Source organism: Vidua macroura, chromosome 10, assembly GCF_024509145.1.
Source record: "Vidua macroura isolate BioBank_ID:100142 chromosome 10, ASM2450914v1, whole genome shotgun sequence".
NCBI classification, from domain to species: domain Eukaryota; kingdom Metazoa; phylum Chordata; class Aves; order Passeriformes; family Viduidae; genus Vidua; species Vidua macroura.
Window position 1 is genome coordinate 24468249 of NC_071580.1, and position 27999 is coordinate 24496247.

Here is a 27999-nt window from a genome sequence, read left to right on the forward strand (position 1 = left end):
AAAGCCATTGTGCATCTGGTCTGTGCACACCTTTTGAAATGTGAATACTTTTTTTCAGCTACTGACTGAAGGATGCCAAATGTTGGCCGTTTATACACCGGAGTTTGTAAAAGAAAGCCAAGATACCTGGAGCTTGCTAGTTTCCAGGAGGGAGACTAATCCAGGATAATTTCTACTATTAGGAGAAAATTACTCTCTTGTTATTTTTGAAGTACATAATGGTAATAGTTTTCCATTTACCCTCCTAGGTAGCCCAAGGCTTCCTGCTGCTGCTGAACCATCAGGGTTTTTTCAAAGAAAAGAAGGAACAAAGGATGTGGTCCCTGATAGCTGTCCCAGGGATTGACACACTGCCCTGGCTGGTGGAGCAGGTACCTAGGAGTGACAAGAAATTCAGCTCAGTTCAGCTGCAGATGAAAGCTGTAGCTTTCCATGGAAACCACTGGATTGATTTTCTACCTTTGGCTACAGGTAATTGCTTTACCTCATGCAATTATGTGTGGTAATTAGAATTAGATTGCGTAAGGAATAGCAAAAAACCACGAGTACATCCTCTGCGTTTGTGGTCTGTTCCTTTAAGAGTGATTATGATTTTTTTAACAGTTTCTTTTTTTTAGCCTGACCTAAACCTTTCTGTTTAGTTGATCAAGCATAAGAAGGGAAAATAAAAGTATATTTTCAGCACATTACAGAGTTCTGTTCCTTTTTAGGCACACTCTAGGACAAGCCCTTATTGGAACTGCAGTGGAAAAGCAGAATGATTTAAGGACTCTAAAATTCTCATTTCCTTCCAGTCTGATACAGTGAGGAACGACAGCTAAGACACCAGGCAGACCTCAGAAATAGATGCAGCTCAATACATGACAAACACATTTTGGTTGGCTTGGAATATATTAAAGCAGTTATCTTGTGCTCTCTCTTTAATATCGGCTTGCTTGGGGTTTTTTTACATAAGTGCTTTTTTGAAAAGTGAGAAGTGGCAAGGTAGAGGACAGTTTAATAAGTTTTATAAAGGTCCCAATTCTTAATTTCTTGAGAAGTGCTATCATGCTGCTATTCTTAATGAAAGGTCAGGCAACTAAATTGTCCCTGGGATTCCACTTAATTGCATTCAGAGATAGAAACTTTGTTGTCACAGACTAATAAACCAGCAGATGGCTTTAAGGAAGTCAGTAAGGTGGGAGTTTTAAATAGAAACCTGCTTGCTTAAAAATAGAAAAGACAGTAGATTTGAGCGAGATGTTCTGTAAGCAGCATGTCGCTTCTCCACTGCAGGCCAAGAGACACAATTTTAAGCAGCGCTAGAAATGTTGTGTTCATTGTCAGTGTTTATCGTCTAAGCCCCCAACTGAAGGGCCTGTAGCTGGAGCTTTCTTACTGAGAAATCTTTTAGTCTGAAACTCGGCCTGTAATAACTTGGCTGATTCTTCTTAATGCTTGCAAAGCCATTTATCCAGGGATGTAATTGAAATCCGGAGATGCCACAGAATGCCGTGGCTGTACTGAGACCCAATCTTGAAATGTTAAATAAGTAAAGATGCTTAACAGTTTACACCCTTAATGTTGACCCATTTTATAATTATTTTGACATTTTCCTTTACTTGTTTTGGGTTCATCATTATGCTGAGAATAACTTACCTTCCTTGTCAGTCCTGCAGTTTTTTTATGGTACAGCAGAAGTAATATTCCAGTATTCCAGCTATGTTCACAAATACTGCAAACTCGAGGATTGCTTAAGGCACTTGTGCATATTGCCATGTATAAAAGAAAAAAATAATTTTAAAGAACATGTGAACATTAACAGCATCCTGCAGGTTCTGTGACTCCCCAGGAGCAGTTCTTGCTCTGGATGTCCTTCTAGGGGCCATTTCATGCTGTACAGGGTGCTGCAGCTCAGGCTGTGCTGGGCATGAGGTACAGACCCCCAGGGAGGGCAGTGGCTGCCAGGGGAGGTTTCCTGCTGGAGAACAGCCAGCCTGGCCCCAGCTGTGCACAGGGGACACCCCAACACCTACACTCCAATGCCAGTCTCACATATTTGATCAGTGCTTCTCCCCACTTGAAACAGGAAATCAGTTGTGCTCTGGAGAGGACCCAGGCTGATTCAGCAGCTGACAGGCCAGCACCTGATGCAGGAAAGGGCAGAGTCACACTGTCACTCTGCCTGGTGCGCTGCTGGCTTGGCCGTGGTGTCATGCTGCCTTGCCATTTGCTTGCCTCTCAGAAAATCAATAGACTAGTTCTGTCAGGAGTCCTGGTAACCATCAAGAGCCTTGTGCCTCTTTCTATCAGTATCTGTCACAAATGACCTAAATATTAGAAGAGGATCCTTTATTCTCCTGACTGCAGACTTGTCCGACCAGTCCCGCAGACTGACTGACTGGGGGTGGGGGGCCAGAATCCCCTTAGACATAAATGGAAAGAACAAACCCTAACTTTATCTCCTGCCTTTAAACTGAAGATTTTAGTGTCAAGCTTTCTCTGGTTTTACCAGATGTACTTCATAATCACTTTTCCTCAGCTGCATCCTGGCTTTAGGTTTCTCCCATGTGACAAGAGCTGCCCCGTGGAGCACCAGGCTGGAGGAGAGGAGGTAACGCAGCCTTTGTCACACAGAGAGCTGTCCCTGAGGATGAGTGGGCTAAACAACCTGAAAAACGGGCAGGGCAGGGCCCAGTCTGGGCAGCAGGATGATCTGGTAGCTTGAGAGGGGCACAAGGGGATTTCTGCCCTGTTCTGGACATTTCCTTGCTCTAAGGCTACATGTGATATGGGACAAATGTTATTAGAAGAGTTAGCATTTGCCTAACAGCTTTAGTCAGGGAACACCCTGGTGGGCTGTCTCCTGGTTTGCATGGTGAGTGTGAGATGTTTGGATCTGGCTGTACACACTCCTATTTCCATAATCTCCGGACCATCTTGTCTCAGTCTGAGCTGCTGAAATCAGATGCTGTTGTGGAAATGCAGCCCCTTATCTCTGTGTGAGATAAAACTTGTAATCCCCATGTAACTTTTACCCACAGGGTGGGATGCTGGGAGGACTAAACAGCTCCAAATATTGAACAAAGTAAGTCAGCACTGTGAGCAATTGTTGTGAGTCAATGTTGAATCCTTGCCAAAGGTGCCTTTTACAAATAAAATTTAGCACTAATTTATCAATGGGTTAGTTCAAAACATGATGTAAAGCACTCAGTACATAATGAACCTATCTGGATCGAAAGAAAATGCTTGTAACAACTTTATTATAAATAAATACTATGTCTAAGTGGACCAAATCAATGTAAGGGTAGTGCTGTGTTTATCGACTGACAATTTCCTACTTTCCTTATTACCTGTAGCTGGCAGAGAGGATTTTGTTAATTTTTTTTTCCATTTTTTTACTTAACAAAACTGTCAGCATGTGTTCTTTACTCGTTGCTGTGCTCCCTGCTGCTCTCCAGCCATCATCTGGTGGCACAAAAGCAACCCAACCCTCCCCCAGTTCTCTTCTGCGTGCCACACTCTGCTTCTGGCAGACAGGACATTTTGTGGATCACTGTCCCCACGACGAAGGTAATCCATCTGCTGTGCCGCCCGGAGCTGATCCTGGGGGAAAGGCCACCCGAGTTCCTCCAGGGATTCTGTTCTGTGGCCTCCAAGCCAAGAGCAGCTGGGTTCTCCAGCTTTCCCCAGAGTAACCCCTGCTTTCTGTGTACATCTGCTGCAGGCCGGTGCATCTTCAGGCTCGGGAGTAGTTTGGTTTGGTTTTGTTTTTTCCCCTTTGACCCGATGTCAACAGTGCCACGGGCAGTACTGACCGTGCCGTACCCCAAGATCCCGGGGGTGCCGCTGCACCCGCTCCGTGTCCCGCAGCCCGGCCTCTCACAGCGGTGCTGCCGGGGGTGGTGAGGCAGCCGGGTCTCCGTGGGCGGACAGGTCCCGGGCCGGCTCTGAGGGTGCGGGGCCCACCCGGTGCCCGTGGCGGGCTGGGCTCTGAGGGTGCGGGGCCCGCCCGGTGCCCGCGGGCGGCTCTGAGGGTGCGGGGCCCACCCGGTGCCCGTGGCGGGCTGGGCTCTGAGGGTGCGGGGCCCGCCTGGTGCCCGCGGGCGGCTCTGAGGGTGCGGGGCCCGCCCGGTGCCCGTGGCGGGCTGGGCGCTGAGGGCGGGCGCGGCGCGGCCCCTCCCCGGGGCGGTGCCGGGACCAGCGGTGGCGGCGGAGCGGGGCCATGGTGAAGATCGGCGTCCAGCAGCCGCCCGCGGCGCTCAAGCCGGACAAGGAGAAGGAGAAGGCAGCGGGGGGCGATGGGGTGGCAGGCGCCGTGCTGCTGCCCCCGGGCGCCGTGAGTGGAGCGGGGGCGAGGGGCGGCGGGAGACGAGGGATGCGGGTGGTGTGGTGCTGCTTCGTACAGGCACCGGCAGAAGTGTCCGGCTTTACCGACGGCTTCGGGGGCTTGGTGGGCGCCCGAAGTTGAGAGGAGCGGGGAGGGGATGGGGCAGGGTAGCGGCGCCGTGGTGCGAGCAGCCGTCCCTGGGCACGGGAGTGAATGTCCAGCGCACTCTGTGGCAGCAGAACTCATCCCTTTGGGCGGTTTAGCCTGCGGGAATGTAATTTCGGTTTGGGTGGATTTCAAAACCCAGCATCTCTGAAGGCTTTGTTGGTACGGGGAAGAGGCAAGAGGAGGAAAGCAGATGGTGCTGGAGCAAGATGGGAAGCAAAGGGCTAAGAGCACAGAGCTCTAGATGCTTTGCAGATGGGAATTGACACGGTGATGTGGAGTTGATCTGCTGGCTTCAGGTGATGGGTTGGAGAGGGGAACCAGTGCTCATGCCTGCATGATTGGGATCCCTTCAGGCACAAGGGGAAGGTACTGGACCATCCGTAGCAGATGCAGAACGTGGGCTGGGGCTGGGCAGAGCTGTGTGGGTCGCTCCCGGACTGTGGGAGCTGTGGCCAGGCGTTGTCGGGCAATGCCTCTCTCGAGCACGGACAGTGAACCAGGCAGGAGTTGGGCGTTTCTGAAGTCTCTGGTGTTGGAGAACCCCAGTTGCCTGCCCTCCTGCGAGGGTGGACGTGCTGGGTGGATTCCACACCGTGTATTGTGAGGCTGTCGTCCTGATCTGGGCCTGACCCACAGCATCGACTCTGCCTTGTTACAGCACTCCCGTTTCAGAGGAGTCCTAAATGGCATTTCTGTATTCCTCGCAAATCCCTAGGCTGTGCATGTGGTCTGATAATTTACTGAACCCTAGTCTCTCTCTGACTCAAAAAACAATATGGGAGCTGTAGTTTCACTCTGTTCCTGCAGCAGGGCAGAGTGTTTCTCCTCGTGTGCCTCACCAAACAAGTGGGAATTGCTCTGGAGAAGTGCTTTACAGCAGGGGCTTCAGGAGACTGCTCTGTTGTGCAGAGTTCAGGGAGTCACTTAGACCATGATGATCTCTCCCATCACACACGATGTGCTCAGCTCTTGGCTGTGCTGCCAGGGTCTCGCTGTGCTCAGTCTATCATGGTTGCATCTGTTATTCTCACACCAAGGAGCTCTGCAGAGACCTGGGGGAACGTGGCTGCTGGTGATTTCCAGTGATTTCCTGACTGTATTTCCTAATTATAAACTAAGGTGCTGGTTTTCTTCCTGCCTCTGATGTCCAACCCTGGAAGCTGACTATCACACTGGACTTCCAGCTCATCCTGCCATTAAACTTTCCACATAAACAGCTTTCCACAGCCAGAAACTCAGTTCTTCTGTTGATCCTACATGAGTTCAGGCAGGATCCATTTCTCATGAGTGCTGTGAGAAAAGCAGTTTAAAAAGTAATAAAGTAACAGAAGCTTGTTTCTATCATTAGTGCTGCCAGATCCCAGCAATCAAAATTATTCTGATTCAGGTCCTGCCAGATGTATGGAATTGGCTTAGGTAGGAAATAATAAATGTTGGGGATTTTGTGTTGCCTTGGGCCTTTCTGTGACTCTTGGGAGGCACGGTGGTGTTCTTTTAAGCCCACCTCTGTGAGCTACAAAGGAACCTAGAAACATGAATTTAGAACAAAGACTCCTCAGCAGTCTCTTGATTCCAGCAGATAGACATGTAAGAACATCAACATAAGACCCATGAAATAAGGGCAGGAGTGGGTAACAGTGAGTCTGTGCAGTGTGAGGATGTCCAGGGAGCAGCACATCCACTGACATCAGGTGGCCGCTTCCTGATGATGTTTTTCAGACTGTGACAGTGGATTCTTTGGTGTGCTTGGGCTTAGCTGGACCTTTACCTTTGTAAAACACCCGGCTTGTGGTGTTGGTCTTTCTGTAGCCAGCCTTTCTTGCCATACTCCTGCTCCTGTTGCCAATAATTTCCATCTGTGTGTGTCTTTCTCTAGCTGCCTCACAGCAAAATGGCATTGGTGACATGCAAACAAGCTGCTCTGCATTCCTTTCCTCTTTGATCTCATAACTTCAATCCCAGTGATAGGAGCCAGAGCTGGGAAATGATTCAGCGGCCACTTCTGCAGCCTGGGAATTTTGGCAGGTGCTCGGTGAATGCAAAGATGCAGCAGGCAGGAAGATGTCTGTAATGCTAATGTGTCCTGAAAAGTAGTAGGTGAGGAGTCGTGACAACAAGCTTGCATGTGCTGAACCGTGTTTCTCCCCTGTACAGCTTGGCTTGAATAGGGAAGAATATGCAGTTTAAACTCCTGTCAGAAAAATCCACGTAGTTTTGAGACTGTTGCAAGACTTTAAGATATTATAGAAGAAACAGTCTTGTCATTAAGTAGGAACTGTGGCCTACAGGAACTGTGCCTTCAGCCTTGAGCAGAAGGCAGCTTGAGGTTATGCAGCCAGTAAAATAATCCATTGTGTTCGTTGGAAAATATTTTTTCAGACGCAAAATAGTATTCAGTAAGTTTTAATTGAACTCCCTATTTGCAGTCCAAAATGGAAATAAATACATAGGCTGTGTCTTTAACTGCTCTGGGAAATATGCTCCTTGTGCTTGTGGTGGATGTTGAAATCCACAGGAACCAAATAAAACTGATGGCTGGAGCTCTCTAGTCAAAATGTGTGTTCAGTTTTTTGGTTTTTTTTTTTTTATCCCTTGTGCACCCCTCTAATAATGCTCATTATTTGGCAGAGACAGTGCAAGAGACAGAGGAGAAGGGGTTTCATGAAAATCTTCTGACTCACCTGGTGTAGATGAAAGCCCTGGAGGGCAGAGGCACCTCTCAGCCCTCTCTCTGTCCAGAGTGGGCTTTGGCTGCCCCGCTGGCCTGGCTGAGGGCTGCATCCGGCACCTGGTGCTGCTGGCTGGGGGAAATGGTGCCCCACAGGCAGCACTGCAGCACAGGCTGGTGTCTGGGGGGACAGGGGGGTTTGCAGGCAGTGGGAGCACACCTGTGTGATCCAGGGGCTGCTTTCACAGGAGCCTGTTGTCCTGCCTCTGGGAAAGCACTGCTCATGCAGTCCTGTTTGTCTCTGGAGGGATGAGTGTCAAAGGCAGGGCAGTGTTTGCTCAGGTCTGGCTGGTGGGAGAGAAGGGCTTTATGGCCCAAGCAGGACTGGGAGAGCTCTCTCCATATCCACAGGCCTGGTGAGCCTGCTGGAAACACCTTGGCAGTGACTCACAGCCCCGGGGGCTGCGAGGGGCTTTCCAGGGTGCACACAATGGTGTCTGCAGATTGTGACCGATGCTTTGCTCTTGGTTGGTTGCAGTAATACCAGGCTTTGATTTGATGTCTTTCATCCCATCTGCCTTCCCAAAGTCTTGACAAGACTCGGTGGTCTTTGGATCACAGCCTTCCTGGTTGTATGGAGAAGTTTCCCACAAGGAGCTGCTTGCTGCCTGGCGCTGGATCCATCCAACCCTTCTGTGTCTGGGTGGTCTCTCTGTAGCTGCACCTCAGGACCTCTGTCTGCTGAGTGCCTCAGCTCCTGGCTGACAGCTGAGCTGTCCCAGCCTCCTCCGTGTTGCCACAGCTCCCACACCCAGTGTGGTTGCCCTGCTTGGCAGAAATAGCAGGGCAAAGCCTGGAAACCCATGGGGAGCATGTTCCCTGAGGACGCCTCTGGTGCCCAGGAAGCTCTGTTCCCTGTGACTGCCCATCTCCCCGGTGAGGAGTAGGTCTCCTGTGGATGTGGAGCTCTTAAGCAGGCAGATAGTGCCTCAATGTTGGGGCTGGTGCTGTGTCCCTGCTCCCCTGCCTTTCCTGATGCTCAGCTGGCCATGGTGAGCTGGGAATGCTTTGCATTTGCCTGAGCAAGTCCAAGAGGATCAGCTCATCAGGTCTTCGTGGTGGCAGCAGAACAGCAATGCCACTTCTGGCTCCCAGGGGTTTGGTGCACCTTGAGCAGTGATGCTCCAGAGCTGGGATCCAGATCATCGGGCAGGTGGAGGAGCAGTGGCTCTTTGGGCACATAAAGCAGAGTCACACCAACCTGTGGACGCTGCTGTGCCAGTGCAGTGTTGGGTTTTGTGAGCGACTTCTTTGCAGAATGTTGTGAGGTGGGAGACAGATGGCGAGGGAAGGGGCTGTGAGGAAGAGTCTTTTTAAAAGAGGCTTTTTCACAAAACAAGCTGTAAATTCAGAGAGAGGAAGGAAAAGCTTGCTGGCAGCAGTGTGGATTGATTGTGCTCATTGCCATGTTTGCAGGCTTGAGGCTCTCGAGCTGTGGGGGTTCTCACCATATTGAGGCTTAGGGAGCTGAATATGGCAGATCCAAATTTTAAGAAGCAGCCTCCTGTAACAGAAGGTTATTCCTGGTCTTTGCCCAACCCTCCTATAACCATGTGGGCTGAAATGGTAATTTCTTTTTGTGGCCTGTATGGAGTTGTCAGCTTAAAGAGAAGCACTGTCATTTGGTTTTGGTTCTCTGTGGTTTGGGGATGCCTTGGAAGCAGAGGAAAAGGTCTGCATTGGGAAAAAAAAGGTCTCTGCAGGAGACATCTCTGCAGACCCTTGCAGGATCTGCTCTAGTGAAATACTAGACTTCAGTGTCTTACTGGACTCTGGACATGAATATTTGATATTCCAGCTGAGCATGACAAAGGATCTGACTAACACTGGCAGAGGGATTAGGACAGAGAATATCTATTCCAAGAAGAAGCGTTATAAATGCAACTGAATTTTGAAACATCTAGCTGTCTTTCAGCAAAGAGATGTAGACTGAAGAGCTGGAGACAGAGGAACTGGAAATAGCTGTCCAGAGGTTTGTGTTCTCCCAAAGGTGGGGGAGAGCTGGAGCCAGCCCAGCTTTGCATGGAGAAGCTCTTCATGTGGGAAGAACCTGCTGCGTTTACCTGCTTTGGGTGCAGCAGTTTTGGTGAGGTTTTTTTTGGCAAAACACAGAAAACCAAGAAATACCTTTAAAAAGAAGAGTTTCAAAGGGTACAAATGAAGCAAAAGTAAGTATGGGGCAGAAGCCCAGAAGAAGGGAGCTGCATCCAGCAGAGCACTGCAGCCAGGTCTGGAGAGATGGAGGATGAGGTGTCCCCATGTGCCGCTCTGCAGTTCCTGATTTTGTGCTGCCAAATGTTTGCTCATTACCAGATTTACAGGAGATGGAAAAGGCATCTTCACTTGTAGGTGTGCATTTTCTTCCCAAGTGATGTGTGAGAACCTAGGAATGTTTGGGTTTTTTTTTAATGCCAGTGTTACCATTTGAAGGAGGACAGTGTGAGGGTGCTGATTTTTTTCAGTCATCTCTCTGCACTTGCTTTTCAGAGTTGTCTTTCTTAGTGCTATGTCCTACCTTTGAAGTCAGTTTGAACAACAAAGAGAAGGGTAAATTTGCCTTCTCTCTCTTGCTGTTGTTAAACTAGACACCTTTTCTTTGTGGTGAATTTTCAAGTGTAGGATTGAGTGTCAGAGTTTTGCTATGCTGTTGCTGGGAGAAGAGATAATAGCTGTCAGTGTTCCAGAAGGGAGCAGTGACTTCATTTTATGGTGTGACACTGTGCAAGTCCTGATTTTCAAGGAAGGAGCAAATGCTGTGACCTGAAGTCTGGTTCCTTGAAGATGACTGAACTTGCCCTCCAGGAGTTGCTGGACTCTGCCCCTCTGCTCGGAGTGATCAGTGCAGGTTTCTGGCTGGGACTGTCCCTCTTGTCTGCAGAACCAGCACAAGGCAGGACCTTGGGTGTTCTTGGGCATCTTGGGCACCGCTGTGTCCTTTCTTCCAGCTTTTTGGGAATCAGTCACGTCTAGAGGAAGAGTGAGGAGGGACCGTGCTAGCTTCATTTGCCGTAGCCAGATCAGCAGTGCTTGGCTTGCTCTTGGTGAGATCCAGAATGGCTGATTTGACCACCTCTGTTTGCCTTGACTATGCCAGCTCTGAGGTGGGTGCTGTGATTTTAAATTTTACACACCCAAAAGCTCTCCAGACATGGAGTTTCTGGGGGAAGCAGCGTGAGAGCCCAGTGGAAATGTCCAGATGAGTCCTGGGCCCAGCTGTTGCTCTGCTCTGGGGCTTCATTAGCGTCCAAAGGCATCACTAGAGGTAAAAAACTTCAGGTGAAATCGTGTGAAACCTTTTGATGTGTCTTTTCTCTGTCACATTTTCCGCTTTCAAATGTGTTGCCACAGCACCCAATCCTTCACACCTCTTGCAAAATCAGCCTCTAGCTCCCTTGGCTTGTGCCCAGGGCCACTTGCATGGGTTGTTAGGTGGGTTTGTTTTACGTGGCAGCAGTTGTACAATTGCAGTCTGGGAAAAGGGGAGCGTGTCCCGAGGGACAGCTCAGCACTTTGGTGGCGACCCAGGCTCATGGTTTGCTTCCTCCAAGCCCTGCATGATGGTGGAAGCAAACAGACTAGTTTTGGTAGCAGCTTCTCTTTCCTTCACCTGGGAGAAGGAGGGCTCAGCTACACCAAGAGCAAGCTGAAAGCTGTTGCCATTTCCTTACTTCAGTTTTGCAGTATTCTTGAATATTTTTGGCATTTGTGAGAGGTCTTTTAAGGAGTCAGGTGTCTGCCCTCCTGCATATGTCTTTACCTTTGAGTCAAGGCTCTCTTTAAATTTGCCAACCTCTCAGTTTAAGAGCTTTCCCTATTTCCAGAGCAGCTGCTCTGCTTCGATCCTGCTTGAGCTGCCTTTTGCCTTTCATCGCTCTAGAGAGGTTTTGAGACACAGTGCCAAAGCTTAACCTCCATTCTTCTCCTGGGGAAGATTCCCATTCTTTTAATACCACCTCCCACTTCAGGGAGTCTTTTGTAAAAAAGACCCTAAACAACCCATGGCCTTCACATGGCTTTGCTGGCTCCTTCCCTCTCCCAGGTGAGGTCTGCCCAGGTGCTCCAGGGCCTTTTAGCTGTGGTGTTGGAGCTGCTCCATGGCAGGGACTGATTTTCCCCATCGTTGCAGTGAGTGGCCTGGAAATCAGGCTGTGTTTATCAGAATCAGTATTTTGGCAGTCAGGCTGTTAAATGCCCAGGTTGGGATATTTTTTTGCCACTTTGTCACAGCTGTTTATTTTCTCTCTGCCTGCCTCTCTGTTCAACATGATGCTCGGGGGCTTCAGCGGTGAGCGTGGTAAGAACAGTCTTGTTTTTACCAGGGGCTTTGTTGGCTCTGCTAATGCTCTGAATGGTTGTACTCCTGGGAAAAGGAGAGGGAGGCTGGAATCATTCCAGCTGGAAGTTGTTGTGCCTCTGCCAAAAAAAACAAAACAAAACAAAAAATATGGAAATTAATTCTTCACCCCTCTGCAAAGAGGGAGGAGAAACAGCCCCTTAGTTCCATCAAGGGATGAAAAAAGAAGAAAAGAGGGGGATTTATATCTCTCTTGCTGATGAGGGAGAAGGAAAATATGATCACTGAGTGCTTAGGAGCTCCCACATGCTAAGCTGCATTTTTAACATCCTGCTGTCTTTGTCATATAGCAACAACGCTGGGGGTTTTAATTAGCCAGTGGTTGTTTTTGATATTCTAATTTCCAGCACTGTGAAGTGACTCCTGAGGCAGGTGGCTTTGTTACTAGTCACATGCTATGGTGTCACTCAAAGGTGTGATTAGATTCATTTATTGCAACTTTTTTGCCTTCAGCTGTGATAGTCTCTTAATTACCGGCTTAGGGTAAGGTTAGGGTTAGGGTTAGGCTTGCTTTTTGGGTTTCTTTTTGCTTCCAGGCATCTTTGAGTCCAAAAGTCATCAGTTGTGTTCTCTGTGGAAATGCTGTCGGCTGGCCAGTGCAAGCACTGCTCAAGGACTGTGAGCAGGGACTTTGGTTGCCTTGGAAACTGTGTGCCATATATATATATATATATATATATATATATATATATATATATATATATATATATCTGTGTGTGTGTGTGTGTGTGTGTTTTCCTCTCTGTCTGTTCATGCACATGTTCCCTTTTCTGACCTAGAGCATCAGCAATTCCTTTCAGCCTGGAAGGTCTCTCCTTCCATGTGTGGGTTCCTTGAGAGGCCTCTCATTGCCAGTGCAGAGCTTTGACCCCTCTCAGCCAGGGCAGTTGCTCAGGCAGTCTTCCCCCACGGGCTCACCTGGTATTCTCATTTTGCTTCCTGTCCTCTCTCCAAGCATAACTGCTCTTGGGGACAGGACTCATTTTTTTGTTCATCTGGCACAGGAGCCTTCTTTGGAGTGTCGGGGGTGCTTTGAAGGATGCCAGGATGCCTTTGCTGTGATATTTTATCTCTCTGTTCCACTCCCTCTTCTTGTCTTCCTTTGCCTTTTTCAAACTGTGTGTAGTCTCTCACCTCCCTTCTACAGAGCTTGGCAGGTTCTCCAGTCTGGAGCCTGCCTGCCCACTCAGCTCGCTCTGGCCATCCCTGGGGGCTCTCCACCACTGAGCTCCCCTGTGTTGGAATTCCTGAGTACAGACATAGTTGTCTTTGCGAGGCAGCTCTGGATTTCTTCACCTTAAAGTTTATCCCACAAACTCTGCAGTGCTTCTCCTGGAGCAGGGAGCAGCAGTGAGTGCCCAGCACCTCGGGCAGTAGGGGTGCTGGTAGTGGTGTGGACGGATGGGGGCTTTGCTTCACAAGGAGAAAGAGCAGGCTCTTGGTACAAGCATGGGGGTCACTTTCCCAGGAGGGAACAAACAAAGCTAAACCATCACATCAGAGGAGAGCTCAGGTCCTTCCAGGACCTACGGTAAGTGGCAGCACTGCAGTTCTCCAGCAATCAGCTGTGGGTTTTTTCCACTTGAAGTAAGTGGAGGTGCCACTATTGCAAGTCCTTGTGTTTTGTAAAGCAGTTACTGATTTTGCTGTGAATATGGGACTTGATGTGCTGGAGGTAGCGACCTTGACCTGATATTTTTTCTTTCCCCATAGTCCATATTGGCCTTTGACTACCAGAAATGAATGAACAGCAAGGTAAGTTAGATTGTTCTCATGAGGGTTTCTTAAATTTGGAGCCTGCGTCCTTTGAGGAAGCCATGGCAGTGTTTGCAGCTATGTCAGTGCATCAAACATTGAGAACTCAGGTTGCTGCTCCCTTGAACAGTGTCCCAGAGAGCGATGACATATTTTAGATGGCACTGCTCTCCAAACTGCATCCCTTTGCATTGCATTTCTCTCCTCACTTGTCAGTCACCAAAATCACATCTACTATTTTTAGTCACCCCACGCTTCTTTTCCTGTTGGGGGTGTATATTTAGACACTTGCCAATCTCTGTCCTCAGTTTGTCAGGCCCTGCTACACCTAAAATTAAAGATTTCAAAACTGTGTGTTTCAGAAATGCAGGAAACAGGGTTTGTGGAGGACTCATCTGTTTCTAAAGCTGCAGAAGCAGAAAAGGGCCATGAGCGGAGCCCATCTCTGCCAAGGCAATGTGCGACTTGGGAAGGGATCGAGGCGTGACATGACACTTTTAATTTTCTCACTTCTGTCATCTTCAGCAAGACATGGGTGATGAAGGAGCAATAATGTCACATTTCTATTTTTATAACCTTCTCCTGTATTAATGAGAAATTCCAAAGGCAGCATCTCACCAGGTATGGTTCTTGTGAACAGCTCCTCCAGTGCTGTGTCCAAAGGCTCAGTGCTGTGAAGTTGGGGGATTGGCTCAGCCACAGGTGCCTGGGAGGTTTCCCTGCTCTTACTCACTGTGGCCTTTGAACTTGATTTCCAAACCTTGGACCAGACATTGTGTGCAGACAGGTTTCTGTCCCCCACCCCCTTGTAGGAGAACTGTTCTTAACCATTTAGTACCAAACAGGGATAACAGGACACCAGCCGTTTTAATCATGTCCTCAGCAAGACCTGAAATTCCAAAGAAAATCCACAAAGACTGAATTAGGGCTTTTCCCCACCCCTCAGGCTACTTTCAAGCTTCCTCTACCCCATGGTCTGTATCATGCCTCCATCCTTTCCCATCTGGGTATTTGCTGCCTGTACTCTGTTCCTGTGCTGGCCCCATGAGCTGGCAGGGCACTGAGTCATAGTGAAGAGCCTGTTTTATCCGAGGAAAGGAATTCCTTTTTATATTCCAATATCCTGTCTGCTGCGGGCGCTGGGCTGAATGCCTGACAGCAATCAGAGTCAGCATGTCTGGGAGCTCAGGCTTCTGTGTGGAGCTGCCTCTGACTCGTCCCAGCGGAATGAAGGATTAGCAGGATAATGCCAGGCAAAAACCAAGATGTGCAGGTGCTTTTTGTGACAGGTGGGTGTTTTTTCCCCCGTTGTCCATGCAGGGGAAGAGCAGCTGTGGCTTCCCCTTGGGTTGCAGAGCATAAGGAACTCTACCCATTGCCTTTTCTGAAATGGTCACCTGGAAAAGGAGCTGGCCCAGCCCTCTCTGTAGGGTCAGCAAAGTGGCACTGCCAAGGAAAATGGAGCAAAGAAGGGATCACTGCGTGGAAAGGCAGTGGGATGCTCTGCAGAGCTGGGGGTGTGTCTGTCTATCCACCCCACATGCACATCTGTAGTGCCTGGACCATGGACATGCTGTTCTTCTGCCACTGCTGTTGCTTTTCCTTCTGTTCTTTCATGGAGAAACAAATAAATGTTTGTTCTCTGCTCCACCCAGGGAGGGGAGGAAGGGCCTTATGTTCATTTTTGTGTAAAATATATCCAGCTCTTGGAATACTGTGTTTAAAACAATGAAAAGAGGAAAGCCCATTTACTCAGCTGAAATACGTGTCCCTGCCTCTGCCCAGGGACCCCAACCTTTCTCATTCCTCTTGGCCAAAAAAACCCCAAGCTCGATCAAGGCAGAAAATTAATGGGATGGCTTGTTGCAAGCAGTGTGTCTGGTTAATGAATTCTCTGGAATACTGTTAAATACCTGGTGAATGTACAGCGGTTTTGTGTGTTAATATTTTGATTTTTGTTCTTTGGAAATGCACGCCTTGAGGGCATGGACTGCTCTTCAGGAAAACCCTGCTCCCCTTGCTGGGGAGCCAGGCATTCCTAGGCAAGCAGAGATGGAAATCAGCTGTGATGGCTTTTCTGGTTTTTAGAGTACCCTGTTTGTAAACAATTCTACTGCAGGGAGTGGATGTCCTATGGGAAAGGAGGTGTGTAGTGGCATGACCAGGGCAGCAGCCTGTGCAACAAGCTCCTTGGGTTTTTCCAGGCTGCTGCAGATTGGTTATCCTGGGTGAAGAGCTGTTAGAGCAGGCTGTGCACTGCTCCATCCATGGGCTCTCAGTGCTGGGGATGCCTCCAGCCCCAGGCCGAGGTGCAGACTGATGTACCTGCTTTTAAATTGTCATTTATTCACAGTGATAAAGGCTGGTGGCCTTTCCATCTGCTGGGCTGGGGGATGGAGACACACATTTTTAGTCAGGTTTTCCAGGTGATTTTTATTCAGTATTTTGTAGGCCTGTGTCAACTGTTCCCCTTGGCCTGGCTGTCTCCATTTTTAGCCTCACTGCCTAAATTGCTGCTCCATCAGAATGGTTGCTGTTGATTTTTTTCTTTCCTCCCTCAGAATTTGGGGGTTTGTTTAATAACTTCTTCCAGAGAAAAGCTCTGCTTTGCTTCTCCCACCTTCTCCCACAATGCAGAGCTCTGGCATTATTCCTGAAGCCAGGAATGTTTTGTAGGGAGCAGAACCTGTCTTTGGAAGTGAGAGGTGGGATGTCTCATGGTGTCTTTGGTTATGCAAAGAAGACAGAGCTGCCCTAGCAAGTAGCAAACCATTGTGGGCTTATTTCCCCTCTCTACTATTATTCAAACACAGCTTTTCTCTTAGTGGGAGTATTTTTTTTTTTGCCCTTTGAGTTGCTGTGTCCTCACAAAGCCTCTCTCCAAGCCCTCCCTGGAGTGAGCGCTGGCAGCCCAGCACAGGAGCAGCGGTGCATTAACTGCCACAGCAACCTGGCACCCTTCGGATATGGCTCACTTGCAGAGCATTAAACATTTTCTCAGCCTTGCTTCAGTCAGGAGATCTTCTTCTTCCTCTTCACCCTCACCATCTGCACTCTTTCTGTGATGACAAGTGTCTGGGGAAAGCTGTTTTTGTGAAACACTTGATATCCAGCATGACTTTTTGTCCTAGTGGTTCATGTCAGAGAGCCTTTAAACTTCCCCTAGTAATATGATTTTTTGTTTCTTTTTTTCTGTTCTTTGTGGCTTGTCAGAGTTGCTACCCATTGTCTGCAGGAGGAGAGAAAAAATGTGATATTTTTCAGCTTGCTCATCCCCTTATTTGCTGGAGGAGCAGCAGCAAACTGATTGCAGTGATCCTTCAGTGCAGGGAGCTGGAAGTGAATCCAGTTGCTGTGGGTCTTTCAGCAGCTGGGATGAAGGAGAAATAAATGTAGGTTTATTTCTCCTGGAGGTGTGTTGGAATTGTAGCTCCCCCAAAGCAATTTGGTCTTGTCAGTTATCAGGCTGAATGTGGCTAGGAATAAAAAAGTCAGTATCTGAAGGTGTCCCCATTGGCTGGGAGTAGAGCAGGTGGGAGAGGGGCTGCAGGCTCCTGGCTCTGCCCCTGCTCCTGCGTCTCAGTGGAGCTCAGGTGCAGGGCAGGAACAGAGAATCCCCACCTGGCAGGGTCCCCATGGGGGCCTCAGTGATGCTGGGGTGTCCCAGTCTGGGACAGGAATGATGCCTCCAAGCCTGGCACTGATCTGCTGCTCTCACAAGGGCTGCTCCATGGTAGGGAAAGGGGAAAGAGGTGTTTGCTGCCAGCTGGGCTGGGCAGAGCTGGTCTGATGCCACCAGAGAGTGGCAGGGGCACAGGGGCCTGTCCTGTTGGGGCTTCAGCACTGGCAGCACCCTGTGGGTCTTGGCTACGTTATTCTGGAGAAACATCTCTTCCTTTAAGAAGTGAGGAACCTTAGAAATGAGAGGCTGATGTTTGCTTTTCAGTCTGTTGCTCCCGTTCATAGCAGTCTCCAAGAGGCTGTGAAGAGTGTCTGTAGTCAAACACATCAGATCACAAACTGCACAGAGGGAGTTAATCTGCAAGAGCTGTCCCTGGTGCCTCTTCCCCTGCCTGCTCAGCTGAGGGCAGCTTTCAGCTCTTCTGTGTGGAAACTGGGGCATCTCTGAACACCAGCTTCTTTCATCTGCTTCTGAAAGGCCTTACATCATTCTGCTTAACATTTGAAGGGTTATTTTGGTAATAAAAACAAGAGCATCATAGGTTGGGATGAGCTGTCTCCAGGAGGTAACCCTGCCTTTGCACTGCCCTCTGTTTTCAGGGCTGTGACAAGGTGAGCTGGCTACTGTCTGTATAGAGTGGGCAGCACTCTGAAGAGGACAGGTCTGTTTTCTTTTGATGCTCTGTCCATTTTCCTGGGAGCTGTGCTGCAATGTGCTTGAAAATGAAGTTGAGATCAGCGCATCTGTTTGTGTCAGCTCACCCCAGCAGGGCCAGGAGGTACCAGTAATTCCCATCACAAACATTTCCAATGAGAAATTCCGCTGTGAGTGGCAGCATTTCAACTAAAAAAAAAAATGACTATAAATACATAAATGCTGTTACATTCAGTAGCCAGGAGCTAAGAGTTACTGATTTTATTTTTTATTTTTGGTCAGTCTTTACCTCCCACCAAAACAAAGCTTGTCTTTGTTCTGAACAATTGGTGGGAAGCTGATGATAAATATGTCTGTGTATGTTCACACAAACACACACACACACTTCTTTTCAATATATATAAATACATAGGTATATAATGTATATAGTTTATGTATCTGGGGTAAGGGAGGCAAAATGCACAAGTGTTTTACTGTTGCCAGGTGTGAAGTAGCTTTGCAGGGCAGTGCCTGCCCTGTTCGTTGCACAACACAACCTCTTTGGATGGGACAGCAGGTTGCTGGTGCCCCAGAGCACCCTTGGAGGGGACAGCAGGTTGCTGGTGCCCTAGAGCACCCTTGGCTGGAGCAGCAGGTTGCTGGTGCCCCAGAGCACGCTTGGCTGGATCAGCAGGTTGCTGGTGCCCCAGAGCACCCTTGGAGGGGACAGCAGGTTGCTGGTGCCCTGGAGCACCCTTGGAGGGGACAGCAGGTTGCTGGTGCCCCAGAGCACCCTTGGAGGGGACAGCAGGTTGCTGGTGCCCCGGAGCAGCAGCTGACAGTCTGTGGTTCTGTCCCCAGGAGGAGCCGCTCCCCGCGGCGCAGGGCCGCCGCTCGTCGCTCAGCGGGGTGTGCTACCTGACCATGGGGCTGCTCGTGCTGCTGCTGGGGCTGGTCTTTGCATCGATGTACGTCTACAGATACTTCTTCATCACCCAGGTAGGAGTGACTTGGGAAGCACTTCTGGCTCCATCAGCCCCAGCAGCCAGACCATCTTTGAGAGAGTTGCTGTTCATTTTTGTTGCCCTGCACTGTGCTACCTCAGGAGCCAGGTTGCTGGGTACTGCAGATGAGGCATTTCTTAAATGGTAGGCTCAGGCTGACCTCCATTCCCAATGCCAGGAAGGGCCTTCCAGAAACCCTCCCCTTCCCTTTTGGCTTTGTTTTGCTTTCTTTTCAACTGCATAAAAATATCCTGCCAGTTGGACCTTTTAAACCCCACATCACTTCAGTCTGGGGTACAGCAGTCTGAAAGCACAGCTTGTGAGGGGAGAGCAAGCCTGCAGAGAACAGGGGAGTACAGGCAAGGGAACAGCTTTTTGCAGTAGGTTTTGTAGGCTCTAGCACAGAAAATCGCTGTAGGTGTGACAAAAATAGGTGCTGCTATTAATAAAGCAAGCAGAGAAGTAAGAACTAAGTGGGAGATGATGTAGAAAGTGAGCCCTCAACCTCCATTAAATTCAGCACCTTTTCTTCTACATAGTCTTTGCAGAGCCTGGCCTGGCCTGGCCAAGGCTCTGGGCTGGCAGCACTGTAGAGGGTCAGAACACAGGGAATGAGACAGGGCAGAGCTGCTTTTTGAGGAGGAAACTGCTGAGCTCCGGCTTGCTGAGTGTTTAGCCAAGAAACCCCAGAGCACTGATTTGCACTGGAGCCCTCGTTGTGCTGTGCTGTGGAGTGGCTATTAGTGAATGAGTTCTCCCAGAACTGCTGCTGCCTTCATCTCTACAGACAGCACTTATCCACTCAGCAAAAGAGTCTTTTTATATACTCCTTTTCTCCATAAATTTCCTTGCTGTCAAATTAATTTGCAGTCTTTGTTTCAAGAAATCATCAGTGCTTTATTACCTGTTCTCATTTACACCTGATCTGAAAACGCTGTGACAGCCCCAGGGCTGCTCCCCCCTCACACACAGCCCTGTCCCAGGTGAGGGTACCTGTCCCTGGGCTTTTGATGGAGGCACTTCCCTAGGAGAAGCAGCTCTGGCCTCGAGGGAGGCCGTGGCAGTGACACCTCCCAGGTTGTTCAGAGAACAGCAGCTCCTGTTTTGCTATGAGTGAATCCAATTTGTTTTGCTGCATTTGCCTCTCCAAGGTACAAGGGCCTCTAGAAATTATTCTCTGCTCGGCCCAAGCTTCTATGCCTCCTAGAAAATACGCAGCTTTTTCTTTGCCTCCTGTAGAAAAATGCAGTTACTGGAAGCCATGGCTATGGAGGGATGGTAACAACCTGGTGAGGAAATATAAGAGATTGGAGGCAGTCAGTTTGCCTTTCTGAATTACTCCTCATGAAAGCTGGAAGGGAATTCTTTATTACCTTTGGACCTGGCTAGCATGAAGTGAGATGTGATCATTTCACAAGGGTAATTTGCACTAGGTTCACCAAGAATGTTTTCTGGTAAAAAGCTTGATCTTAAAATATCTTTGAGCATCAGATGAGTGTTTTACCCAGCAGGGCTACACTCCTGTCCATGTTTGCTGTAGCTGTTGGGGGGGTTGTGTTGTACCCCTGCCTGGATCTGTCCCCACAGCTGCCCCGTGAGAGTGTGTTCCACTGCGGTGTCCTGTACGAAGACTCGCTGTACTCGCCCTTCAAAGGGCAGCTGGAGCTGCACGAAGATGTCAAGATCTACATTGAAGAGAACTACGAGCAAATCAATGTCCCAGTGCCCCAGTTTGGAGGGAGCGACCCTGCGGACATCATCCATGATTTCCAGCGAGTAAGGAGCTCCTGGGGCCAGTGGGGGCAAGCATGGGGCTGAGCTGGCTGCAGCAGCTCATGGCCTAGCACTGTCACTGTTACATGATCTATTCCTGAGCTGTCCTCCTGCCCAAGGCCCTCTCTGGGTTTTTCCAACCTTCTCTGCTTTCTTGGTAGGGAGGTTTGTTTAACGCAGTGTCCTGTCTTCCCTGAATTCCCTCTTCTCACCCATTTTCACAGTCAGAGTTCATTACAGAGGGTTCAGCTGTTTCATTCCTGTGCTTGGCATGCAGGGTCTGACAGCGTATCACGACATAACGCTGGACAAGTGCTACGTCATCGAGCTCAACACCACCATCGTGATGCCTCCTCGCAACCTGTGGGAGCTGCTGGTCAACGTGAAGGTACAGCTGCAGCCCTGCTTCTTCTGCATGCTTTCCTTGAGTTGGCTCCTGGGTGCCAGCTGGCAGCTCCTAGGAAATCAAAACTGCTGTGTCTGGGGAAGTGAGCCTTGGCCCTGAGTCTCCATGTAGAGTGAAGGCTTCAGCAGGTTTAGCTGAAGTATTGATTGTGCAGACAGCACAGTAACGCTGGCATGATGAGCAGCCTGACCAGGGAGACACAGAGAAGCAGCAGGTTCCTTCCCTCTGGTGTTTACTGATTGTAGGAATCAAGAGAAAAAAGAAAAAATTCCTTCCTTTCCCCCTCCTGTGTTTTGCACTGTGGTTTGCCAATTGCAGAGCTCTCAGTGTCCCTTGGGGAGGAACAGGCCTTCAACACTCACCTTTTTTGGGGGAATCTGTGCTGCTCTCCCTTCTGGGCTGCAGCACCAGGCTTGGGCTCATGCAGTTATGTTCACAGCCAGCATTAATTGGGTTTAGTACCAGCGATTTTGTTCAGTTCAGAAGTCTGTGCTGCTGAAAGCAGCCATCTTAAAATAGAATACTATTTAATCTTCACAGCAGGAAAAAAGCACAGGATTTTTCAGACTGCAAAAGGTACATATCTGTCTCAGTCTTCTGCAGGTAAATCAAGGCACTGAGCCTGGGTCTTTTATCACTCCTGTGAGGGTCTGTTCAAAAGAAAGGGGGGAAAAAAGACAATCTAATTCTTACTCTTTCTTAAATTCTCTTTGCTCGCTTCCTGCTATGTGCAGTCTGGTGAACTTTGCAGTGTGAGTTCAGAGACAAACAGTTATCCCTGGAGAGAGCCTGATCTCCAGTCCCTGTCAGACTCCCAGTTTGTTTCCTTGCAGTCCTCACAATTTCATGCACTGTGACTATCTGGCAAATGTGCTGGGAACCCCGCTGGGGTACAACACGCATTTACTTACAACTCGCTCCAGACCTGTCACAGCTTCTGACCCTGGCAGGTGACCAGTCCCTGGGGCAGAGGGAGATGGAAAAGGCAGGATTGCACAAGCTGAGAGAAAACAACTGAGAGATTGGGAATACTGGGCACATCCTAAAATAACAGATATAAACTCACAGTCAGTAAAAATTATGCATTATCACTGAATTTAAAAAGGTGATAACAATACAATTAAAATGGTCTTATATGCTTGAAGAGCCCAAAGCAGATATGAGTTTAAATAACCTCCTGATTATTGAGATGGTTCAGTAGTGTCCAGTCTGTCTCTGGAGGCTTTAACCTATACCTTAGAGACATTGTTTTAAAGTGGTTAGCTTGGGTTTGGGCTCAGAAAAAGTTTTTCACCACAAGGATAGTGGAGCAATGGAACAGGGTGCCCAGGAAGGTTGTGCTGCCTCCTTGAAATTCTTGAAGGTTTTCAAGACCAGATGGGATAAAGTCCTGAGGTCCCTCCCCAGCTGAATTAGCTGTGATCCTACGGGCCTATGATCTTCATGGCCACATTTGGGAGGGATGGCCTTGCTGGTCAGGCAGAAAGATCAAGTTTATTCCCGATGCAGGGAGGATCTTTATAACCTTATGACCTGCCCTGATGCTCAAAAGTGCTGCCTTTTGGATGCTGGGTGAGCTTTGTTGGTCCTTGGATTTGGAGACTTTTGCCTTCTCTGCGTCTCTGAATGCAGTCAAGTCCCTAATGAATGAGACTAATTCCCAGCAGAAGGTTTAGTTTTGGACCTGTTCAGTGACTGCAGTCCTGTTTCTAGAATCAAATCACAGTCCAGCAATTAACACCAGTGGTGTGCTCCAGCAGACTGGGGCAGCACAGGGAGTTGGGGAACGTCCTTTGCTCTTTCCTCCTGGCCAGCCTGATGCCAGGGTGCCCCTTTGCAGAGTGGCTGCCACATGCCCTGTGCCTGCTTCTTTCAGGCTTTATTCTGCACAGGTGTGACAGTTCAGTGACCAGGGCTGCATCAGTGTCTGACATAAAAGGATGGAGGGATGCTCCCCCCATGCAGCAGCAGGAGATTGGAGGTGGCCCAGTTAAATGATGGATGATCCACATCTCTTGCAGAACACAAGATGCTCAGAGCTTTAGCTTGCTGAAAGTTCTTGGCAGAGACTTGAAGGTACTGTCCTTGTTGCACAGTACTGCCATGGAGGAGTGGTGATTCCCCTTTCACCTGTCACAGCTATTTCAGTCTGAGACTGAAACCCCCTCCCTCTGAATTATTATCATTTTGAAATTAAGGGGCTCTTAGGCAAAGATATAGGAATAGGAATAACAGTTCTTTACTAGGAAAATTAAAAATACAAATGCAGTACTACAAAAAAACCAACAGTCACAGAGTCACAATAGGATCTGACACCCTGTGTGTCAGGGTGGTGGCAGCAGTGCCATTCCATGGTGGCTCAGCCCTCCTGCAGTGCCAGCTGTGGCTCTGCTGGAGCAGGACCCTGGACAAGGCTGGAGTTTTCCTCTGAAGCTCCAGGGCTGCTGGAGATGGGCCTGGGCTTCCTCTGGGAATGCAGTGGGGCAGAAAGCTGCTCCTCTGGGAATGCAGTGGGCAAAGGCTGCTGTGGTGTTCCCAGGTCAGATTGTATCCAGGTAGGAATGCTTGGCTCCTCCCCTGGGCACAGCATCTCCCCACGGGATGATGGAATTTTCTCAGCCATGCAGGGACACACACTGGCCATGGACAGCAGAGATCTCCTGGAGGGAGGATTGGCTGTGGGAGAGATAAAGAAAACTGCCCAATGAACAGAAGAGAAGTGCCCCAGCTCTGACAGATGGCAAAAGAATACACACCCAGCTACACCTTTCAACTTGAGACAGTTATGCTTTTACCTTGGCCCCAGGGTCTGACAGTTCTTTTATTTCTCTGACTCTACTTAAGGAAAAGGGACCAGAGGTGATTCTTTGCTTCATGATCTAATTAGCATCTACTCACAAGTGCACCCTGGCCTAGGCTGCACTTGTTACACAGCTGTTTGTTGCTACAATGGTGTCCAAACATGAAAGATGTCCTGAGCACCTGGAATTGAACTTGCAGAGAGACTCCAGAGCTGAGCTGAACTTTTTACCGCAGGGGAAGATATGACCTCCATCTTTGGGGGGCACACAGGAACCTCATTTTTCCATCCTCTGGTAGCTTTCTGCCGTGACACCTCACCCATCACCCTGGCCTTCATAGTGGCCTCTACCCCAACAGTAGGGATGTCACTGCCCCAGACGTTCCTGGGGCAATGAAGGTGTGTGGAGAACTCAGTTCTCTGAATGTGGTACCCATGACCCATGTCTAGTCCCCATTCCTGTGGGCACTAAGGAAAGGACATTATTGTGGCTCTGCTGAATGGACCAGAGAGGAGAGGGGAATGTTGGAATCTGAGCTGGGCTGGTAGTTTTGGGTTTTGTCTTTCGAAGTAAATGTAGAGTGCACATTTCAGTGGAGTTCCTGGAATTTTGGTTAAGCTTTTATTTCTCTCCAGATGGTTTTGTTGTACTCTCAGAGTTACAGTTTTGGGCATCCTGCTCTAAAATTTGGGTCAGTTTATAACAGGGTTGATCCTACACTGACATCACCCCTTATGTCAACATTCCATTTTTGGATCTAATCTGTTTTGTGTGCCCTGTGCTAGTAGCAAGGGACAGTTTCTTGCAAGGACAAGGACACATGTTAACTGGCTTCAGTAAGTGGAGCTTGAGCCTCAGCAGGGAATGAATTTTCCATTTGGTTGTCCATGGTGCTCTGCGTGAAACAGTTGCATTCAGGGATGAGATCATGGCAGTGTTTGTGCCTTATTTCAGTGGAAACTGTCGTTTCAGAAAGGGACATACCTGCCTCAGACGTACATAATCCAGGAGGAGATGATCGCCACGGAGCACGTCAGTGACATGGAGCAGCTGGGCTCCTTCATCTACCGCCTGTGCAGCGGCAAGGAGACGTACCGGCTGCGGCGGCGCAGCGCCCGCCGGCGTGAGAGCCTGTCCCTGCTCCTCACCCTGCATCACAGCCCTGCCCTGCTCCTCACCCAGCACCACAGCCCTGCCCTGCTCCTCATCCCACATCACAGCCCTGCCCTGCCCCATCCTCCTCACCCCACATCACTGTCCTGCCCTGCTCCTCACCCCGCATCACAGTCCTGCCCCTTGTTCCTCACCCCATATCACAGTCCTGCCCCATCCTCCTCACCCCACATCACAGCCCTGTCCCTTGTTCCTCACTGCACGTCACAGCCCCACTGTAGCTGGTACAGCTATGCTGGACTCTTCATGACCAGCGTGGGGTTTCCCTCTGGGGCGTTTGCCTTGAGGCGTTTCCCATCCAGTTAATCTAAACCAACTTCAGGATGCTGCTGCAAATGGGTGCTGACTGCTGTGTTTGTGTCATCCATCAGCCTGATACAAATCCTGCAAAAATGATTGCAGGAGCCAGCAATTCATTTACACGTGGGCTCCTGGGGCTGAACTAATAGCAGTGCTGTTGGGAACTGTTTGGAAAATTTCCCTAATGAAGGCACCCGATTCAGTAGCAGCTATTCAGAGCAGATTAGATCTGCAAATTGCCTTTAATTAAGTTCATAATAGTATGGAAAGTGTTGTGAAGAGGGAACACTGGACTGTGTAAAAATGATTTCATGGAAATTAGCAGTATGTACCTTATATTGAAATGGTAACATTGCTGCAATATACTCTTTAATACCAGTATTTGTATTAATTTGCTTTTAAGATATGCTTAAAGGCTCACCTGGAACATGGACCTACAGTCAGTGGGGTTTGGATCTCTGGGGAAGCTGCAGGGCGCAGAGGTCCCCACGGCTGTAGCTGATGGTGCTTTCCCAGTGGGAGCTGCACTGACATGGAGGAGCTGCTGGCACACATTGGTTGTTGCTCCCATGGAGCCCTGGCATGGTCCATTGTCACTGGGGCACCATGGGTTTGCTGTAAGGGGGGAGGAACTGCCAGCAGAGCTGCCCAGAGATGAGGACCTGCATTTGGAGGGCATGGGGAAGTGTTACCCAGGGGGAAGCACTACCCCAGGCTGGGGACGCAGCAGGAACAGGAACACAGGGATACAGACAGGTGTTTTAAACACTTCTTGGCTGCATCCAGGGCTGTGCTCTGTACCAGCCTGTGACTTCTGCTGGTTTCTCAAGGCTTTCTGGTCCCTGAGATAACACTGAGATGCTGTCAGCTGGAACCAGCTGTTGCCAGGTGACTCCTTCAGCCCATAGCAGCTCTTACTGCAGGACTATATCCTGGAGAAGATTGTTAATTCTTCCAAAGACCAGATAATGCTGCTTTCCATATGGGCTATGTTGTCCCCCCATTTCAGTGTTCAGAAGTTGCATCTCATCTGCTTTCCTTCCCCTCCTTTCTTTGGTTCTTACAGATTATCATTTGTTGATTCACCTCTCTCCTCTCTTTAAATCACTTCTAGGTGTCAGTCGACGCGAGGCTGGAAACTGTCATCGCATTCGTCACTTTGAAAACACTTTTGTGGTCGAAACTGTTATCTGCCAAAAGTCATGAAGCCACTCTCCAGATGTAACCTTCCTTGGCTTTGCTTGCACACACATGCTCTCAGCCCTCTCTTTAGATATGGTAATCTGGCTACTTTTTATACTCCCCCCAGCTTGTGCAGCTCTAACCTCTGGGGTCCTTTGTGGCCCTTTCTTCCCTTCTACCTACCCAAGACATTGGCTGGGCTTAAATTTACACAGTGCTCAAAGATAACTGGGGGTAGATGCAGCTTCCTCCACACTCCAGTATGGAAATCTCTTTTGGAAGCAGGTTTGGGTAGAAGGGATAGCTGAGAAATAGGAATGCTGGAAATAAGTGCTCTTTTCCTGGCTGAGCAATTTCAGGCTGGGATATTGCTCTGAGGCTGCCATGGCACTGGGACAGAGGGTGTATGCACAAGAGGAGGATTTCCATTTCGGGGCTGATATAATGACCTGAACCAGGTGCATTTAGGAAAGGAATAGTTGTGAGGCTACAGACAGGACAGTTTGAGAGCTCAGCAGAGGGAAGGTGGTGTCAGCAGCAGAACTTGTAGTTACTGGCAAGTGAAGAAGCAGGTTTTTCAAATCTTTTAACAGTGTGTATTCTTGTGTAACTCCTCCAGTGAAAGCTGTTTTGATAGTAATCACTGTAATCCAGCTGTGTATCACATTATCTGCAGGCACCAGTGGAGTACAGATACTGATATAAGGCAAGATTCAGCTGATCAATGTACTTCAGAGAAATTGTTTGAACAAAACTGCATTTCTATTGATCATCAGATAGAAGAATTGCAGAGTAATTAAATATTCTTCCCTCCGTTCCATAAATGTAGTTAAAACTAATTAGGTTCTTGAAATGCAGGCAGTTTTTTGGCTTGAAAGAATGGGGTGAGTTTCAACTTGGCACATTCTTGTTAATTGGTTTCCAGCAAATCTGGACCTGTTCACCATCTGTTGAAATGAGCTTGTTGTTTTGGAAGAGGAAGGATAAAGTAAATGCAAGTACAATCATTAAGTCAGCAGAACCAAAATGCAAAGTTAATATATTTTAAACTTCTGAGTGTTAATTTTATGAGTTAATTATGTGAAAACAAAACAGGATCTCAGGATGGTCATGTAATGCAATAGGAATTAGTATGCCATTAGAGGCTGAGTATTTATTATTTTATATAAACATAGCTATAAATATTAATTTCTGTCAAATAGAGGAGGACACTTTGGTTTCATTCTGCTTTAAGCTTGATGTAAAATGAAGAATTATATGCACTTCTTGCAGGTTGGTGTGGAAAGTTTCCCACTGCCAGATGGGTATTTACTTTTCAAGAAATGTGTTTTCTAGGCAATAACTTGCTGCTAGTCCCAGCCTTTAATTGCCAAGAGGATGACAAGAAGTGGGTCAGAGAATTGGTTCGCTTAATGGAAGTAACTGGTAAATTTAAGCCCTGCATTTCTGTTCATTTCTAGAAGCCTGAGCCTGCACTCAGGTGACCATACAGGCCTCTTGCCCTCCCCTCTGGTTCTGCATGATGTAACTGGTCATTGGATATGCTAACTGTGCAGTCCCGCAGCTGTAAGGACAAACCTTGGTTCTTTGGGGTCAGCTCATGTGCTCACTGTTCCATAGGATGAGAATGCAGTTGTAGAAAGAAAACATAAGATGCTTTGTATATTTTGTCTGGTGGGAATCTTACTTCTTAGGAAAAACCCATGGGATAATAAAGTCTTTTACCTCTGA

The 27999-nt window shown here is 48.7% G+C and overlaps 1 protein-coding gene across 1 annotated transcript; it reads left to right on the top strand.

Moving 5' to 3' along the window:
* Positions 1–4169: 4169 nt before the first annotated feature.
* Positions 4170–27999, top strand: ITM2C (integral membrane protein 2C). The gene is made up of 6 exons (XM_053986689.1): positions 4170–4318; positions 18491–18628; positions 20221–20409; positions 20684–20794; positions 24586–24736; positions 26201–27999. The coding sequence occupies exons 1-6, from the start codon at positions 4205–4207 to the stop codon at positions 26290–26292; spliced, it is 795 nt and encodes a 264-aa protein (XP_053842664.1). The 5' UTR covers positions 4170–4204; the 3' UTR covers positions 26293–27999.